A 22,667-nucleotide genomic window follows, 5' to 3' on the forward strand; every position below is an offset into this window, starting at 1 on the left:
CTATTTTCAATGCCTTTTTTGGGCGTCAACCTCACATTTACATGCATATTCTAAAAAAAAAAAAGCACAGGCTAATGCTTTAGTTTGTAGTTGTGCTCATGATGTGAAATCTCTTTTTATAGCATTAAATAACAAATTAAAACCAAACTGATCAGAAAAAATAATCACATGAGCAAATATCAGCATGATTAGACCTACCAGCAAATGACATAAACCATCATTGGGAAAAATGTATGTACTTGGATGTTTTAGTTTGACCTATGTGCCATCTGCTAACATTGAGCAGGCAGGATTTATGATCTGTACTGGAGCCAGCCACCAGGGGGCAAACAAGACGGCTTCATTTTTGGGGAGCTCTCATGTTTTTCATTTCTGTAGCCTTACTTTGGTTTTGGCAGCGGCTCTGGCTCCTTGCGGGCTCGACCAACAGGATTCTTCTCTGCCTCCTCAGCTGTCACAAGATGGAACTCCGCCTCCACTTTCCCCTGATGGAGTCAGAGCACACAGCAGCACATTGTCTGTCAAAGTCTTAACGAGTGTTTGTCAATCTGTGCTAAGTTGGTTTGCGCACTGTGTGTGTGTGTGTCTGTGAGCATACCGTCAGCTCTCCAGCCTTGCTGAAGGGCCACCAGCCCCTTGCTCTCTTCTGCTGGAAGATGGAGATTTTCTCTGTCCCATCTGTCAACATGTCTGTCTTACATGACTTTGCTGTCTTTGCCCCCCGAGGGAAACCATGGAGGTCTAACTCCACCGTCCCTACACAAACATAAAAACACTTTAGCAGTCAAATATAAATTTAAATAGAATTTAAATATAAATACTATGGGTGCTCCGATCAGGACTTTTGTAGCCTGATAATAGAGATGACTGATTATGGGGTCTGTTTGATCATGTACCATTATTAATAATATATCAAACCATTCTAAATAAATATATTTATACATGATATTAAGTATAAGCATAAAACAATATGAAAATTATCACTGAGGTCCTTGAGGACATGTACAAAATTTGCCTGTGTTTGTTGTGAATTGGATAAGATTTTTTTAAAATATTTTTTTAAAAATCTGACTGTAGAAATGAATGGGATATTTTAGCATTTAATTACTAAAAATACTAGTCAAAGACCTAGAAAGTAATAACGGGTGCAAGCCTTTCAACCAACGACAATAAGGAAAAATGAAAACTTTCCCATTTTAAGCAACCTCCATGGCCATTTGTGTATAGATTTCTGAGTTTACAAAGTGCACTTGAATGTACCATGAAGTCCCTGCTCCTTTGTGTGTGTCCAGCTCTGACACAGACCGCAGAGGACTGTATGTATGTATGTATGTATGTTTGATTTCAGGCTTGACTGTATGTAAGTATGTATGATTGATTTCAGGCTTGACTGTATGTATGTATGTATGATTGATTTCAGGCTTGACTGTATGTATGTATGTATGATTTCAGGCTTGACTGTATGTATGTATGTATGTATGTATGTATGTATGTATGAATGATTTTAGGCTTGACTGTATGTATGTATGTATGTATGATTTCAGGCTTGACTGTATGTATGTATGTATGATTTCAGGCTTGACTGTATGTATGTATGTATGTATGTATGTATGAATGATTTCAGGCTTGACTGTATGTATGTATGTATGTATGTATGTATGAATGATTTCAGGCTTGACTGTATGTATGTATGTATGTATGTATGTATGTATGTATGATTTCAGGCTTGACTGTATGTATGTATGTATGTATGATTTCAGGCTTGACTGTATGTATGTATGTATGTATGTATGTATGATTTCAGGCTTGACTGTATGTATGTATGTATGTATGATTTCAGGCTTGACTGTATGTATGTATGTATGATTGATTTCAGGCTTGACTGTATGTATGTATGTATGTATGATTGATTTCAGGCTTGACTGTATGTATGTATGTATGTATGATTGATTTCAGGCTTGACTGTATGTATGTATGTATGATTGATTTCAGGCTTGACTGTATGTATGTATGTATGTATGTATGTATGATTTCAGGCTTGACTGTATGTATGTATGTATGTATGTATGTATGAATGATTTCAGGCTTGACTGTATGTATGTATGTATGTATGATTTCAGGCTTGACTGTATGTATGTATGTATGTATGTATGATTTCAGGCTTGACTGTATGTATGTATGATTTCAGGCTTGACTGTATGTATGTATGTATGTATGTTTGTATGTATGATTTCAGGCTTGACTGTATGTATGTATGTATGTATGATTTCAGGCTTGACTGTATGTATGTATGTATGTATGTATGATTTCAGGCTTGACTGTATGTATGTATGATTTCAGGCTTGACTGTATGTATGTATGTATGTATGTATGTATGTATGATTTCAGGCTTGACTGTATGTATGTATGTATGTATGTATGTATGATTTCAGGCTTGACTGTATGTATGTATGTATGTATGTATGTATGTATGTATGAATGATTTCAGGCTTGACTGTATGTATGTATGTATGTATGTATGATTTCAGGCTTGACTGTATGTATGTATGTATGTATGTATGATTTCAGGCTTGACTGTATGTATGTATGATTTCAGGCTTGACTGTATGTATGTATGTATGTATGTATGTATGTATGATTTCAGGCTTGACTGTATGTATGTATGTATGTTTGATTTCAGGCTTGACTATATGTATGTATGTATGTATGTTTGATTTCAGGCTTGACTGTATGTATGTATGTATGTATGATTGATTTCAGGCTTGAATATGTATGTATGTATGATTTCAGGCTTGACTGTATGTATGCATGTATGTATGTATGGTTGATTTCAGGCTTGACTGTATGTATGTATGTATGTATGTATGTATGTATGTTTGTATGATTTCAGGCTTGACTGTATGTATGTATGTATGTATGATTTCAGGCTTGACTGTATGTATGTATGTATGTATGTATGATTTCAGGCTTGACTGTATGTATGTATGATTTCAGGCTTGACTGTATGTATGTATGTATGTATGTATGATTTCAGGCTTGACTGTATGTATGTATGTATGTATTATTTCAGGCTTGACTGTATGTATGTATGATTTCAGGCTTGACTGTATGTATGTATGTATGTATGTATGTATGTATGTATGTATGTATGATTTCAGGCTTGACTGTATGTATGTATGTATGATTTCAGGCTTGACTGTATGTATGTATGTATGTATGATTTCAGGCTTGAATGTATGTATGTATGTATGTATGTATGTATGTATGTATGATTTCAGGCTTGACTGTATGTATGTATATATGTATGTATGTATGATTTCAGGCTTGACTGTATGTATGTATGTATGTATGTATGTATGTATGTATGTATGTATGTATGTATGAATGATTTCAGGCTTGACTGTATGTATGTATGTATGTATGTATGTATGTATGTATGTATGAATGATTTCAGGCTTGACTGTATGTATGTATGTATGTATGATTTCAGGCTTGACTGTATGTATGTATGTATGTATGATTTTAGGCTTGACTGTATGTATGTATGTATGTATGTATGATTTCAGGCTTGACTGTATGTATGTATGTATGTATGTATGATTTCAGGCTTGACTGTATGTATGTATGTATGTATGTATGATTTCAGGCTTGACTGTATGTATGTATGTATGATTGATTTCAGGCTTGACTGTATGTATGTATGTATGTATGTATGATTTCAGGCTTGACTGTATGTATGTATGTATGATTGATTTCAGGCTTGACTGTATGTATGTATGTATGTATGTATGTATGTATGTATGATTTCAGGCTTGACTGTATGTATGTATGTATGTAGGTATGTATGATTTCAGGCTTGACTGTATGTATGTATGTATGTATGTATGTATGTATATATGGTTGATTTCAGGCTTGACTGTATGTATGTATGTATGTATGTATGTATGTATGTTTGTATGATTTCAGGCTTGACTGTATGTATGTATGTATGTATGTATGTATGTATGTATGATTTCAGGCTTGACTGTATGTATGTATAATTTCAGGCTTGACTGTATGTATGTATGCATGTATGATTTCAGGCTTGACTGTATGTATGTATGTATGTATGATTTCAGGCTTGACTGTATGTATGTATGTATGTATGTATGATTTCAGGCTTGACTGTATGTATGTATGTATGTATGTATGTATGTATGATTTCAGGCTTGACTGTATGTATGTATGTATGTATGTATGATTTCAGGCTTGACTGTATGTATGTATGATTTCAGGCTTGACTGTATGTATGTATGTTTGTATGTATGATTTCAGGCTTGACTGTATGTATGTATGTATGTATGATTTCAGGCTTGACTGTATGTATGTATGTATGATTTCAGGCTTGACTGTATGTATGTATGTATGTATGATTTCAGGCTTGACTGTATGTATGTATGTATGTATGATTTCAGGCTTGAATGTATGTATGTATGTATGTATGATTTCAGGCTTGACTGTATGTATGTATGTATGTATGTATGATTTCAGGCTTGACTGTATGTATGTATGTATTTATGATTTCAGGCTTGACTGTATGTATGTATGTTTGATTTCAGGCTTTACTGTATGTATGTATGTATGTATGATTTCAGGCTCGACTGTATGTATGTATGTATGTATGTATGTATGTATGTATGATTTCAGGCTTGACTGTATGTATGTATGTATGTATGATTTCAGGCTTGACTGTATGTATGTATGTATGTATGATTTCAGGCTTGACTGTATGTATGTATGTATGTATGTACGTATGATTTCAGGCTTGACTGTTTGTATGTATGTATGTATGTATGTATGTATGTATGTATGTATGATTTCAGGCTTGACTGTATGTATGTATAATTTCAGGCTTGACTGTATGTATGTATGTATATATGATTTCAGGCTTGACTGTATGTATGTATGTATGTATGATTTCAGGCTTGACTGTATGTATGTATGTATGTATGTATGATTTCAGGCTTGACTGTATGTATGTATGTATGTATGATTTCAGGCTTGACTGTATGTATGTATGTATGTATGTATGATTTCAGGCTTGACTGTATGTATGTATGATTTCAGGCTTGACTGTATGTATGTATGTATGTATGATTTCAGGCTTGACTGTATGTATGTTTGTATGTATGATTTCAGGCTTGACTGTATGTATGTATGTATGTATGATTTCAGGCTTGACTGTATGTATGTATGTATGATTTCAGGCTTGACTGTATGTATGTATGTATGTATGATTTCAGGCTTGAATGTATGTATGTATGTATGTATGATTTCAGGCTTGACTGTATGTATGTATGTATGTATGTATGATTTCAGGCTTGACTGTATGTATGTATGTATGTATGTATGATTTCAGGCTTGACTGTATGTATGTATGTATTTATGATTTCAGGCTTGACTGTATGTATGTATGTTTGATTTCAGGCTTGACTGTATGTATGTATGTATGTATGATTTCAGGCTCGACTGTATGTATGTATGTATGTATGTATGTATGTATGATTTCAGGCTTGACTGTATGTATGTATGTATGTATGTATGTATGTATAATTTCAGGTTGACTGTATGTATGTATGTATGTATGATTTCAGGCTTGACTGTATGTATGTATGTATGTATGATTTCAGGCTTGACTGTATGTATGTATGTATGTATGTATGATTTCAGGCTTGAATGTATGTATGTATGTATGTATGTATGATTTCAGGCTTGACTGTATGTATGTATGTAGGTATGTATGATTTCAGGCTTGACTGTATGTATGTATGTAGGTATGTATGTATGTATGTATGTATGTATTTATGATTTCAGGCTTGACTGTATGTATGTATGTATGATTTCAGGCTTGACTGTATGTATGTATGTATGTATGATTGATTTCAGGCTTGACTGTATGTATTTATGTATGTATGTATGTATGTATGTATGTATGTATGATTTCAGGCTTGACTGTATGTATGTATGTATGATTGATTTCAGTCTTAACTGTATGTATGTATGTATGTATGTATGTATGTATGATTGATTTCAGGCTTGACTGTATGTATGTATGTATGTTTGATTTCAGGCTTGACTGTATGTATGTATGTATGTATGTATGATTTCAGGCTTGACTGTATGTATGTATGTATGTATTTATGTATGTATGATTTCAGGCTTGACTGTATGTATGTATGTATGTATGATTTCAGGCTTGACTGTATGTATGTATGTATGATTTCAGGCTTGACTGTATGTATGTATGTATGTATGAATGTATGATTTCAGGCTTGACTGTATGTATGTATGTATGATTTCAGGCTTGACTGTATGTATGTATGTAGGTATGTATGATTTCAGGCTTGACTGTATGTATGTATGTATGTATGTATGTATTTATGATTTCAGGCTTGACTGTATGTATGTATGATTTCAGGCTTGACTGTATGTATGTATGTATGTTTGATTTCAGGCTTGACTGTATGTATGTATGTATGTATGTATGTATGTATGTATGATTTCAGGCTTGAGTGTATGTATGTATGTATGTATGTATGTATGATTTCAGGCTTGAATGTATGTATGTATGTAGGTATGTATGATTTCAGGCTTGACTGTATGTATGTATGTATGTATGTATGATTTCAGACTTGACTGTATGTATTAATGTATGTATGATTCCAGGCTTGACTGTATGTATGTATGTATGTATGATTTCAGGTTTGACTGTATGTATGTATGTATGTATGTATGTATGTTTGATTTCAGGCTTCACTGTATGTATGTATGTATGTATGTATGTATGTTTGATTCCAGGCTTGACAGTATGTATGTATGTATGATTTCAGGCTTGACTGTATGTATGTATGTATGTATGTATGTTTGTATGATTTCAGGCTTGACTGTATGTATGTATGTATGTATGTATGTATGTATGTATGTATGTATGATTTCAGGCTTGACTGTATGTATGTATGTATGTATGATTTCAGGCTTGACTGTATGTATGTATGTATGTATGTTTGATTTCAGGCTTGACTGTATGTATGTATGTATGTATGTATGATTTCAGGCTTGACTGTATGTATGTATGTATGTATGTATGTATGTATGTATGTATGATTTCAGGCTTGACTGTATGTATGTATAATTTCATGCTTGAATGTATGTATGTATGTATGTATGTATGATTTCAGGCTTGACTGTATGTATGTATGTATGATTTCAGGCTTGACTGTATTTATGTATGTATGTATGTATGTATGATTTCGGGCTTGACTGTATGTATGTATGTATGTATGTATGATTTCAGGCTTGACTGTATGTATGTATGTATGTATGATTTCAGGCTTGACTGTATGTATGTATGTATGATTGATTTCAGGCTTGACTGTATGTATGTATGTATGTATGATTGATTTCAGGCTTGACTGTATGTATGTATGTATGTATGATTGATTTCAGGCTTGACTGTATGTATGTATGTATGATTGATTTCAGGCTTGACTGTATGTATGTATGTATGTATGTATGTATGATTTCAGGCTTGACTGTATGTATGTATGTATGTATGTATGTATGATTTCAGGCTTGACTGTATGTATGTATGTATGTATGTATGTATGAATGATTTCAGGCTTGACTGTATGTATGTATGTATGTATGATTTCAGGCTTGACTGTATGTATGTATGTATGTATGTATGATTTCAGGCTTGACTGTATGTATGTATGATTTCAGGCTTGACTGTATGTATGTATGTATGTATGTTTGTATGTATGATTTCAGGCTTGACTGTATGTATGTATGTATGTATGATTTCAGGCTTGACTGTATGTATGTATGTATGTATGTATGATTTCAGGCTTGACTGTATGTATGTATGATTTCAGGCTTGACTGTATGTATGTATGTATGTATGTATGTATGTATGATTTCAGGCTTGACTGTATGTATGTATGTATGTATGTATGTATGATTTCAGGCTTGACTGTATGTATGTATGTATGTATGTATGAATGATTTCAGGCTTGACTGTATGTATGTATGTATGTATGTATGATTTCAGGCTTGACTGTATGTATGTATGTATGTATGTATGATTTCAGGCTTGACTGTATGTATGTATGATTTCAGGCTTGACTGTATGTATGTATGTATGTATGTATGTATGTATGTATGATTTCAGGCTTGACTGTATGTATGTATGTATGTTTGATTTCAGGCTTGACTATATGTATGTATGTATGTATGTATGTTTGATTTCAGGCTTGACTGTATGTATGTATGTATGTATGATTGATTTCAGGCTTGAATATGTATGTATGTATGATTTCAGGCTTGACTGTATGTATGCATGTATGTATGTATGGTTGATTTCAGGCTTGACTGTATGTATGTATGTATGTATGTATGTATGTATGTTTGTATGATTTCAGGCTTGACTGTATGTATGTATGTATGTATGATTTCAGGCTTGACTGTATGTATGTATGTATGTATGTATGATTTCAGGCTTGACTGTATGTATGTATGATTTCAGGCTTGACTGTATGTATGTATGTATGTATGTATGATTTCAGGCTTGACTGTATGTATGTATGTATGTATTATTTCAGGCTTGACTGTATGTATGTATGATTTCAGGCTTGACTGTATGTATGTATGTATGTATGTATGTATGTATGTATGATTTCAGGCTTGACTGTATGTATGTATGTATGATTTCAGGCTTGACTGTATGTATGTATGTATGTATGATTTCAGGCTTGAATGTATGTATGTATGTATGTATGTATGTATGATTTCAGGCTTGACTGTATGTATGTATATATGTATGTATGTATGATTTCAGGCTTGACTGTATGTATGTATGTATGTATGTATGTATGTATGTATGTATGTATGTATGAATGATTTCAGGCTTGACTGTATGTATATATGTATGTATGTATGTATGTATGTATGTATGTATGTATGAATGATTTCAGGCTTGACTGTATGTATGTATGTATGTATGATTTCAGGCTTGACTGTATGTATGTATGTATGTATGATTTTAGGCTTGACTGTATGTATGTATGTATGTATGTATGATTTCAGGCTTGACTGTATGTATGTATGTATGTATGATTGATTTCAGGCTTGACTGTATGTATGTATGTATGTATGTATGTATGATTTCAGGCTTGACTGTATGTATGTATGTATGTATGTATGTATGATTTCAGGCTTGACTGTATGTATGTATGTATGTATGTATGTATGAATGATTTCAGGCTTGACTGTATGTATGTATGTATGTATGATTTCAGGCTTGACTGTATGTATGTATGTATGTATGTATGATTTCAGGCTTGACTGTATGTATGTATGATTTCAGGCTTGACTGTATGTATGTATGTATGTATGTTTGTATGTATGATTTCAGGCTTGACTGTATGTATGTATGTATGTATGATTTCAGGCTTGACTGTATGTATGTATGTATGTATGTATGATTTCAGGCTTGACTGTATGTATGTATGATTTCAGGCTTGACTGTATGTATGTATGTATGTATGTATGTATGTATGATTTCAGGCTTGACTGTATGTATGTATGTATGTATGTATGTATGATTTCAGGCTTGACTGTATGTATGTATGTATGTATGTATGTATGTATGTATGAATGATTTCAGGCTTGACTGTATGTATGTATGTATGTATGTATGATTTCAGGCTTGACTGTATGTATGTATGTATGTATGTATGATTTCAGGCTTGACTGTATGTATGTATGATTTCAGGCTTGACTGTATGTATGTATGTATGTATGTATGTATGTATGATTTCAGGCTTGACTGTATGTATGTATGTATGTTTGATTTCAGGCTTGACTATATGTATGTATGTATGTATGTTTGATTTCAGGCTTGACTGTATGTATGTATGTATGTATGATTGATTTCAGGCTTGAATATGTATGTATGTATGATTTCAGGCTTGACTGTATGTATGCATGTATGTATGTATGGTTGATTTCAGGCTTGACTGTATGTATGTATGTATGTATGTATGTATGTATGTTTGTATGATTTCAGGCTTGACTGTATGTATGTATGTATGTATGATTTCAGGCTTGACTGTATGTATGTATGTATGTATGTATGATTTCAGGCTTGACTGTATGTATGTATGATTTCAGGCTTGACTGTATGTATGTATGTATGTATGTATGATTTCAGGCTTGACTGTATGTATGTATGTATGTATTATTTCAGGCTTGACTGTATGTATGTATGATTTCAGGCTTGACTGTATGTATGTATGTATGTATGTATGTATGTATGTATGTATGATTTCAGGCTTGACTGTATGTATGTATGTATGATTTCAGGCTTGACTGTATGTATGTATGTATGTATGATTTCAGGCTTGAATGTATGTATGTATGTATGTATGTATGTATGTATGTATGATTTCAGGCTTGACTGTATGTATGTATATATGTATGTATGTATGATTTCAGGCTTGACTGTATGTATGTATGTATGTATGTATGTATGTATGTATGTATGAATGATTTCAGGCTTGACTGTATGTATGTATGTATGTATGTATGTATGTATGTATGTATGAATGATTTCAGGCTTGACTGTATGTATGTATGTATGTATGATTTCAGGCTTGACTGTATGTATGTATGTATGTATGATTTTAGGCTTGACTGTATGTATGTATGTATGTATGTATGATTTCAGGCTTGACTGTATGTATGTATGTATGTATGTATGATTTCAGGCTTGACTGTATGTATGTATGTATGTATGTATGATTTCAGGCTTGACTGTATGTATGTATGTATGATTGATTTCAGGCTTGACTGTATGTATGTATGTATGTATGTATGATTTCAGGCTTGACTGTATGTATGTATGTATGATTGATTTCAGGCTTGACTGTATGTATGTATGTATGTATGTATGTATGTATGTATGATTTCAGGCTTGACTGTATGTATGTATGTATGTAGGTATGTATGATTTCAGGCTTGACTGTATGTATGTATGTATGTATGTATGTATGTATGTATATATGGTTGATTTCAGGCTTGACTGTATGTATGTATGTATGTATGTATGTATGTTTGTATGATTTCAGGCTTGACTGTATGTATGTATGTATGTATGTATGTATGTATGTATGTATGATTTCAGGCTTGACTGTATGTATGTATAATTTCAGGCTTGACTGTATGTATGTATGCATGTATGATTTCAGGCTTGACTGTATGTATGTATGTATGTATGATTTCAGGCTTGACTGTATGTATGTATGTATGTATGTATGATTTCAGGCTTGACTGTATGTATGTATGTATGTATGTATGTATGTATGATTTCAGGCTTGACTGTATGTATGTATGTATGTATGTATGATTTCAGGCTTGACTGTATGTATGTATGATTTCAGGCTTGACTGTATGTATGTATGTTTGTATGTATGATTTCAGGCTTGACTGTATGTATGTATGTATGTATGATTTCAGGCTTGACTGTATGTATGTATGTATGATTTCAGGCTTGACTGTATGTATGTATGTATGTATGATTTCAGGCTTGACTGTATGTATGTATGTATGTATGATTTCAGGCTTGAATGTATGTATGTATGTATGTATGATTTCAGGCTTGACTGTATGTATGTATGTATGTATGTATGATTTCAGGCTTGACTGTATGTATGTATGTATTTATGATTTCAGGCTTGACTGTATGTATGTATGTTTGATTTCAGGCTTTACTGTATGTATGTATGTATGTATGATTTCAGGCTCGACTGTATGTATGTATGTATGTATGTATGTATGTATGATTTCAGGCTTGACTGTATGTATGTATGTATGTATGATTTCAGGCTTGACTGTATGTATGTATGTATGTATGATTTCAGGCTTGACTGTATGTATGTATGTATGTATGTACGTATGATTTCAGGCTTGACTGTTTGTATGTATGTATGTATGTATGTATGTATGTATGTATGTACGTATGATTTCAGGCTTGACTGTATGTATGTATAATTTCAGGCTTGACTGTATGTATGTATGTATATATGATTTCAGGCTTGACTGTATGTATGTATGTATGTATGATTTCAGGCTTGACTGTATGTATGTATGTATGTATGTATGATTTCAGGCTTGACTGTATGTATGTATGTATGTATGATTTCAGGCTTGACTGTATGTATGTATGTATGTATGTATGATTTCAGGCTTGACTGTATGTATGTATGATTTCAGGCTTGACTGTATGTATGTATGTATGTATGATTTCAGGCTTGACTGTATGTATGTTTGTATGTATGATTTCAGGCTTGACTGTATGTATGTATGTATGTATGATTTCAGGCTTGACTGTATGTATGTATGTATGATTTCAGGCTTGACTGTATGTATGTATGTATGTATGATTTCAGGCTTGAATGTATGTATGTATGTATGTATGATTTCAGGCTTGACTGTATGTATGTATGTATGTATGTATGATTTCAGGCTTGACTGTATGTATGTATGTATGTATGTATGATTTCAGGCTTGACTGTATGTATGTATGTATTTATGATTTCAGGCTTGACTGTATGTATGTATGTTTGATTTCAGGCTTGACTGTATGTATGTATGTATGTATGATTTCAGGCTCGACTGTATGTATGTATGTATGTATGTATGTATGTATGATTTCAGGCTTGACTGTATGTATGTATGTATGTATGTATGTATGTATAATTTCAGGTTGACTGTATGTATGTATGTATGTATGATTTCAGGCTTGACTGTATGTATGTATGTATGTATGATTTCAGGCTTGACTGTATGTATGTATGCATGTATGTATGATTTCAGGCTTGAATGTATGTATGTATGTATGTATGTATGATTTCAGGCTTGACTGTATGTATGTATGTAGGTATGTATGATTTCAGGCTTGACTGTATGTATGTATGTAGGTATGTATGTATGTATGTATGTATGTATTTATGATTTCAGGCTTGACTGTATGTATGTATGTATGATTTCAGGCTTGACTGTATGTATGTATGTATGTATGATTGATTTCAGGCTTGACTGTATGTATTTATGTATGTATGTATGTATGTATGTATGTATGTATGATTTCAGGCTTGACTGTATGTATGTATGTATGATTGATTTCAGTCTTAACTGTATGTATGTATGTATGTATGTATGTATGTATGATTGATTTCAGGCTTGACTGTATGTATGTATGTATGTTTGATTTCAGGCTTGACTGTATGTATGTATGTATGTATGTATGATTTCAGGCTTGACTGTATGTATGTATGTATGTATTTATGTATGTATGATTTCAGGCTTGACTGTATGTATGTATGTATGTATGATTTCAGGCTTGACTGTATGTATGTATGTATGATTTCAGGCTTGACTGTATGTATGTATGTATGTATGAATGTATGATTTCAGGCTTGACTGTATGTATGTATGTATGATTTCAGGCTTGACTGTATGTATGTATGTAGGTATGTATGATTTCAGGCTTGACTGTATGTATGTATGTATGTATGTATGTATTTATGATTTCAGGCTTGACTGTATGTATGTATGATTTCAGGCTTGACTGTATGTATGTATGTATGTTTGATTTCAGGCTTGACTGTATGTATGTATGTATGTATGTATGTATGTATGTATGTATGTATGATTTCAGGCTTGACTGTATGTATGTATGTATGTATGTATGTATGATTTCAGGCTTGAATGTATGTATGTATGTAGGTATGTATGATTTCAGGCTTGACTGTATGTATGTATGTATGTATGTATGATTTCAGACTTGACTGTATGTATTAATGTATGTATGATTCCAGGCTTGACTGTATGTATGTATGTATGTATGATTTCAGGTTTGACTGTATGTATGTATGTATGTATGTATGTATGTTTGATTTCAGGCTTCACTGTATGTATGTATGTATGTATGTTTGATTCCAGGCTTGACAGTATGTATGTATGTATGATTTCAGGCTTGACTGTATGTATGTATGTATGTATGTATGTTTGTATGATTTCAGGCTTGACTGTATGTATGTATGTATGTATGTATGTATGTATGTATGTATGTATGATTTCAGGCTTGACTGTATGTATGTATGTATGTATGATTTCAGGCTTGACTGTATGTATGTATGTATGTATGTTTGATTTCAGGCTTGACTGTATGTATGTATGTATGTATGTATGATTTCAGGCTTGACTGTATGTATGTATGTATGTATGTATGTATGTATGTATGTATGATTTCAGGCTTGACTGTATGTATGTATAATTTCATGCTTGAATGTATGTATGTATGTATGTATGTATGATTTCAGGCTTGACTGTATGTATGTATGTATGATTTCAGGCTTGACTGTATTTATGTATGTATGTATGTATGTATGATTTCGGGCTTGACTGTATGTATGTATGTATGTATGTATGATTTCAGGCTTGACTGTATGTATGTATGTATGTATGATTTCAGGCTTGACTGTATGTATGTATGTATGATTGATTTCAGGCTTGACTGTATGTATGTATGTATGTATGATTGATTTCAGGCTTGACTGTATGTATGTATGTATGTATGATTGATTTCAGGCTTGACTGTATGTATGTATGTATGATTGATTTCAGGCTTGACTGTATGTATGTATGTATGTATGTATGTATGATTTCAGGCTTGACTGTATGTATGTATGTATGTATGTATGTATGATTTCAGGCTTGACTGTATGTATGTATGTATGTATGTATGTATGAATGATTTCAGGCTTGACTGTATGTATGTATGTATGTATGATTTCAGGCTTGACTGTATGTATGTATGTATGTATGTATGATTTCAGGCTTGACTGTATGTATGTATGATTTCAGGCTTGACTGTATGTATGTATGTATGTATGTTTGTATGTATGATTTCAGGCTTGACTGTATGTATGTATGTATGTATGATTTCAGGCTTGACTGTATGTATGTATGTATGTATGTATGATTTCAGGCTTGACTGTATGTATGTATGATTTCAGGCTTGACTGTATGTATGTATGTATGTATGTATGTATGTATGATTTCAGGCTTGACTGTATGTATGTATGTATGTATGTATGTATGTATGATTTCAGGCTTGACTGTATGTATGTATGTATGTATGTATGAATGATTTCAGGCTTGACTGTATGTATGTATGTATGTATGTATGATTTCAGGCTTGACTGTATGTATGTATGTATGTATGTATGATTTCAGGCTTGACTGTATGTATGTATGATTTCAGGCTTGACTGTATGTATGTATGTATGTATGTATGTATGTATGTATGATTTCAGGCTTGACTGTATGTATGTATGTATGTTTGATTTCAGGCTTGACTATATGTATGTATGTATGTATGTATGTTTGATTTCAGGCTTGACTGTATGTATGTATGTATGTATGATTGATTTCAGGCTTGAATATGTATGTATGTATGATTTCAGGCTTGACTGTATGTATGCATGTATGTATGTATGGTTGATGTCAGGCTTGACTGTATGTATGTATGTATGTATGTATGTATGTATGTATGTTTGTATGATTTCAGGCTTGACTGTATGTATGTATGTATGTATGATTTCAGGCTTGACTGTATGTATGTATGTATGTATGTATGATTTCAGGCTTGACTGTATGTATGTATGATTTCAGGCTTGACTGTATGTATGTATGTATGTATGTATGATTTCAGGCTTGACTGTATGTATGTATGTATGTATTATTTCAGGCTTGACTGTATGTATGTATGATTTCAGGCTTGACTGTATGTATGTATGTATGTATGTATGTATGTATGTATGATTTCAGGCTTGACTGTATGTATGTATGTATGATTTCAGGCTTGACTGTATGTATGTATGTATGTATGATTTCAGGCTTGAATGTATGTATGTATGTATGTATGTATGTATGTATGTATGATTTCAGGCTTGACTGTATGTATGTATATATGTATGTATGTATGATTTCAGGCTTGACTGTATGTATGTATGTATGTATGTATGTATGTATGTATGTATGAATGATTTCAGGCTTGACTGTATGTATGTATGTATGTATGTATGTATGTATGTATGTATGTATGTATGAATGATTTCAGGCTTGACTGTATGTATGTATGTATGTATGATTTCAGGCTTGACTGTATGTATGTATGTATGTATGATTTTAGGCTTGACTGTATGTATGTATGTATGTATGTATGATTTCAGGCTTGACTGTATGTATGTATGTATGTATGTATGATTTCAGGCTTGACTGTATGTATGTATGTATGTATGTATGATTTCAGGCTTGACTGTATGTATGTATGTATGATTGATTTCAGGCTTGACTGTATGTATGTATGTATGTATGTATGATTTCAGGCTTGACTGTATGTATGTATGTATGATTGATTTCAGGCTTGACTGTATGTATGTATGTATGTATGTATGTATGTATGTATGATTTCAGGCTTGACTGTATGTATGTATGTATGTAGGTATGTATGATTTCAGGCTTGACTGTATGTATGTATGTATGTATGTATGTATGTATATATGGTTGATTTCAGGCTTGACTGTATGTATGTATGTATGTATGTATGTATGTTTGTATGATTTCAGGCTTGACTGTATGTATGTATGTATGTATGTATGTATGTATGTATGTATGATTTCAGGCTTGACTGTATGTATGTATAATTTCAGGCTTGACTGTATGTATGTATGTATGTATGATTTCAGGCTTGACTGTATGTATGTATGTATGTATGATTTCAGGCTTGACTGTATGTATGTATGTATGTATGTATGATTTCAGGCTTGACTGTATGTATGTATGTATGTATGTATGTATGTATGATTTCAGGCTTGACTGTATGTATGTATGTATGTATGTATGATTTCAGGCTTGACTGTATGTATGTATGATTTCAGGCTTGACTGTATGTATGTATGTTTGTATGTATGATTTCAGGCTTGACTGTATGTATGTATGTATGTATGATTTCAGGCTTGACTGTATGTATGTATGTATGATTTCAGGCTTGACTGTATGTATGTATGTATGTATGATTTCAGGCTTGACTGTATGTATGTATGTATGTATGATTTCAGGCTTGAATGTATGTATGTATGTATGTATGATTTCAGGCTTGACTGTATGTATGTATGTATGTATGATTTCAGGCTTGACTGTATGTATGTATGTATGATTTCAGGCTTGACTGTATGTATGTATGTATGTTTGATTTCAGGCTTGACTGTATGTATGTATGTATGTATGATTTCAGGCTCGACTGTATGTATGTATGTATGTATGTATGTATGTATGATTTCAGGCTTGACTGTATGTATGTATGTATGTATGATTTCAGGCTTGACTGTATGTATGTATGTATGTATGATTTCAGGCTTGACTGTATGTATGTATGTATGTATGTACGTATGATTTCAGGCTTGACTGTTTGTATGTATGTATGTATGTATGTATGTATGTATGTATGTATGTATGATTTCAGGCTTGACTGTATGTATGTATAATTTCAGGCTTGACTGTATGTATGTATGTATATATGATTTCAGGCTTGACTTTATGTATGTATGTATGTATGATTTCAGGCTTGACTGTATGTATGTATGTATGTATGTATGATTTCAGGCTTGACTGTATGTATGTATGTATGTATGATTTCAGGCTTGACTGTATGTATGTATGTATGTATGTATGATTTCAGGCTTGACTGTATGTATGTATGATTTCAGGCTTGACTGTATGTATGTATGTATGTATGATTTCAGGCTTGACTGTATGTATGTTTGTATGTATGATTTCAGGCTTGACTGTATGTATGTATGTATGTATGATTTCAGGCTTGACTGTATGTATGTATGTATGATTTCAGGCTTGACTGTATGTATGTATGTATGTATGATTTCAGGCTTGAATGTATGTATGTATGTATGTATGATTTCAGGCTTGACTGTATGTATGTATGTATGTATGTATGATTTCAGGCTTGACTGTATGTATGTATGTATGTATGTATGATTTCAGGCTTGACTGTATGTATGTATGTATTTATGATTTCAGGCTTGACTGTATGTATGTATGTTTGATTTCAGGCTTGACTGTATGTATGTATGTATGTATGATTTCAGGCTCGACTGTATGTATGTATGTATGTATGTATGTATGTATGATTTCAGGCTTGACTGTATGTATGTATGTATGTATGTATGTATGTATAATTTCAGGCTTGACTGTATGTATGTATGTATGTATGATTTCAGGCTTGACTGTATGTATGTATGTATGTATGATTTCAGGCTTGACTGTATGTATGTATGTATGTATGTATGATTTCAGGCTTGAATGTATGTATGTATGTATGTATGTATGATTTCAGGCTTGACTGTATGTATGTATGTAGGTATGTATGATTTCAGGCTTGACTGTATGTATGTATGTAGGTATGTATGTATGTATGTATGTATGTATTTATGATTTCAGGCTTGACTGTATGTATGTATGTATGATTTCAGGCTTGACTGTATGTATGTATGTATGTATGACTGATTTCAGGCTTGACTGTATGTATTTATGTATGTATGTATGTATGTATGTATGTATGTATGTATGATTTCAGGCTTGACTGTATGTATGTATGTATGATTGATTTCAGTCTTAACTGTATGTATGTATGTATGTATGTATGTATGTATGATTGATTTCAGGCTTGACTGTATGTATGTATGTATGTTTGATTTCAGGCTTGACTGTATGTATGTATGTATGTATGTATGATTTCAGGCTTGACTGTATGTATGTATGTATGTATTTATGTATGTATGATTTCAGGCTTGACTGTATGTATGTATGTATGTATGATTTCAGGCTTGACTGTATGTATGTATGTATGATTTCAGGCTTGACTGTATGTATGTATGTATGTATGAATGTATGATTTCAGGCTTGACTGTATGTATGTATGTATGATTTCAGGCTTGACTGTATGTATGTATGTATGTATGAATGTATGATTTCAGGCTTGACTGTATGTATGTATGTATGATTTCAGGCTTGACTGTATGTATGTATGTAGGTATGTATGATTTCAGGCTTGACTGTATGTATGTATGTATGTATGTATGTATTTATGATTTCAGGCTTGACTGTATGTATGTATGATTTCAGGCTTGACTGTATGTATGTATGTATGTTTGATTTCAGGCTTGACTGTATGTATGTATGTATGTATGTATGTATGTATGTATGTATGATTTCAGGCTTGACTGTATGTATGTATGTATGTATGTATGTATGATTTCAGGCTTGAATGTATGTATGTATGTAGGTATGTATGATTTCAGGCTTGACTGTATGTATGTATGTATGTATGTATGATTTCAGACTTGACTGTATGTATTAATGTATGTATGATTCCAGGCTTGACTGTATGTATGTATGTATGTATGATTTCAGGTTTGACTGTATGTATGTATGTATGTATGTATGTATGTTTGATTTCAGGCTTCACTGTATGTATGTATGTATGTATGTATGTATGTTTGATTCCAGGCTTGACAGTATGTATGTATGTATGATTTCAGGCTTGACTGTATGTATGTATGTATGTATGTATGTTTGTATGATTTCAGGCTTGACTGTATGTATGTATGTATGTATGTATGTATGTATGTATGTATGTATGTATGATTTCAGGCTTGACTGTATGTATGTATGTATGTATGATTTCAGGCTTGACTGTATGTATGTATGTATGTATGTTTGATTTCAGGCTTGACTGTATGTATGTATGTATGTATGTATGATTTCAGGCTTGACTGTATGTATGTATGTATGTATGTATGTATGTATGTATGTATGTATGTATGATTTCAGGCTTGACTGTATGTATGTATAATTTCATGCTTGAATGTATGTATGTATGTATGTATGTATGATTTCAGGCTTGACTGTATGTATGTATGTATGTATGTATGATTTCAGGCTTGACTGTATTTATGTATGTATGTATGTATGTATGATTTCGGGCTTGACTGTATGTTTGTATGTATGTATGTATGATTTCAGGCTTGACTGTATGTATGTATGTATGTAGGATTTCAGGCTTGACTGTATGTATGTATGTATGTATGTATGATTGATTTCAGGCTTGACTGTATGTATGTATGTATGTATGTATGTATGTATGTATGTATGATTTCAGGCTTGACTGTATGTATGTATGTATGATTGATTTCAGGCTTGACTGTATGTATGTATGTATGTTTGAGTTCAGGCTTGACTGTAGGTATGTATGTATGTTTGAGTTCAGGCTTGACTGTATGTATGTATGTATGTATGTATGTATGTATGTATGTATGATTTCAGGCTTGACTGTATGCATGTATGTATGTATGTATGTATGTATGTATGTATGTATGTATGATTTCAGGCTTGACTGTATGTATGTATGTATGTATGTATGTATGTATGTATGTATGATTTCAGGCTTGACTGTATGTATGTATGTTTGTATGATTTCAGGCTTGACTGTATGTATGTATGTATGTATGTATGATTTCAGGCTTGAATGTATGTATGTATGTATGTATGTATGATTTCAGGCTTGACTGTATGTATGTATGTAGGTATGTATGATTTCAGGCTTGACTGTATGTATGTATGTAGGTATGTATGTATGTATGTATGTATTTATGATTTCAGGCTTGACTGTATGTATGTATGTATGTATGTATGATTTCAGGCTTGACTGTATGTATGTATGTATGTATGATTGATTTCAGGCTTGACTGTATGTATGTATGTATGTATGTATGTATGTATGTATGAATGATTTCAGGCTTGACTGTATGTATGTATGTATGATTGATTTCAGGCTGGACTGTATGTATGTATGTATGTATGTATGATTTCAGGCTTGACTGTATGTATGTATGTATGTATGTATGTATGTATGTATGATTTCAGGCTTGACTGTATGTATGTATGTATGTATGTATGTATGATTTCAGGCTTGACTGTATGTATGTATGTATGTATGATTTCAGGCTTGACTGTATGTATGTATGATTTCAGGCTTGACTGTATGTATGTATGTATGTATGTATGTATGTATGTATGATTTCAGGCTTGACTGTATGTATGTATGATTTCATGCTTGACTGTATGTATGTATGTATGTATGTATGTATGTATGTATGTATGTATGATTTCAGGCTTGACTGTATGTATGTATGTATGTATGTATGTATGTATGTATGTATGTATGTATGTATGTATGATTTCAGGCTTGACTGTATGTATGTATGTATGTATGTATGTATGATTTTAGGCTTGACTGTATGTATGTATGTATGTATGATTTTAGGCTTGACTGTATGTATGTATGTATGTATGTATGTATGTATGATTGTTTTCAGGCTTGACTGTATGTACACTACCGTTCAAAAGTTTGGGGTCACTTAGAAATTTCCTTATTTTTGAAAGAAAAGCACTGTTTTTTTCAATGAAGATAACTTTAAACTAATCAGAAATACACTCTATACATTGCTAATGTGGTAAATGACTATTCTAGCTGCAAATGTCTGGTTTTTGGTGCAATACCTACATAGGTGTATAGAGGCCCATTTCCAGCAACTATCACTCCAGTGTTCTAATGGTACAATGTGTTTGCTCATTGCGTCAGAAGGCTAATGGATGATTAGAAAACCCTTGTGCAATCATGTTAGCATAGCTGAAAACAGTTTAGCTGGTTAGAGAAGCTATAAAACTGACCTTCCTTTGAGCAGGTTGAGTATCTGGAGCATCACATTTGTGGGGTCGATTAAAAGCTCAAAATGGCCAGAAAAAGAGAACTTTCATGTGAAACTCGACAGTCTATTCTTGTTCTTAGAAATGAAGGCTATTCCATGCGAGAAATTGCCAAGAACCTGAAGATTTCCTACAACGGTGTGTACTACTCCCTTCAGAGAACAACACAAACAGGCTCTAACCAGAGTAGAAAAAGAAGTGGGAAGCCCCGCTGCACAACTGAGCAAGAAGATAAGTACATGAGAGTCTCTAGTTTGAGAAATAGACGGCTCACAGGTCCTCAACTGGCAGCTTCATTAAATAGTACCCGCAAAACGCCAGTGTCAACATCTACAGTGAAGAGGCGACTCCGGGATGCTGGCCTTCAGGGCAGAGGGGCAAAGAAAAAGCCATATCTGAGACTTGCCAATAAAAGAAAAAGATTAATATAGGCAAAAGAACACAGACATTGCACAGAAGAAGATTGAAAAAGTGTTATGGATGGACGAATTGAAGTTTGAGGTGTTTGGATCACACAGAAGAACATTTGTGAGACGCAGAACAACTGAAAAGATGCTGGAAGAGTGCCTGATGCCATCTGTCAAGCATAGTGGGGGTAACGTGATGGTCTGGGGTTGCTTTGGTGCTGGTAAGGTGGGAGATTTGTTCAGGGTAAAAGGGATTTTGAATATGGAAGGCTATCACTCCATTTTGCAACGCCATGCCATACCCTGTGGACAGTG

At 33.0% G+C, this 22,667-nt stretch overlaps 1 protein-coding gene across 1 annotated transcript in view; it reads right to left on the reverse strand.

Annotated features, from left to right (window-relative positions):
- fer1l6 (fer-1 like family member 6) overlaps window positions 1-22,667 on the reverse strand; it is a 72,697-nt gene that overhangs the window by 3,162 nt on the left and 46,868 nt on the right. The window contains exons 44-45 of the mRNA XM_084724603.1: window positions 599-756; window positions 385-485 (exon numbers count right to left, since the gene is read on the reverse strand). Of these exons, the coding sequence (XP_084580729.1) occupies window positions 385-485; window positions 599-756 (259 nt within the window). The remainder of the gene's footprint in view (window positions 1-384; window positions 486-598; window positions 757-22,667) is intronic.

The sequence above is a fragment of the Lutjanus erythropterus genome, chromosome 8, assembly GCF_056507025.1.
Source record: "Lutjanus erythropterus isolate fLutEry1 chromosome 8, fLutEry1.hap2, whole genome shotgun sequence".
NCBI lineage: Eukaryota > Metazoa > Chordata > Actinopteri > Lutjaniformes > Lutjanidae > Lutjanus > Lutjanus erythropterus.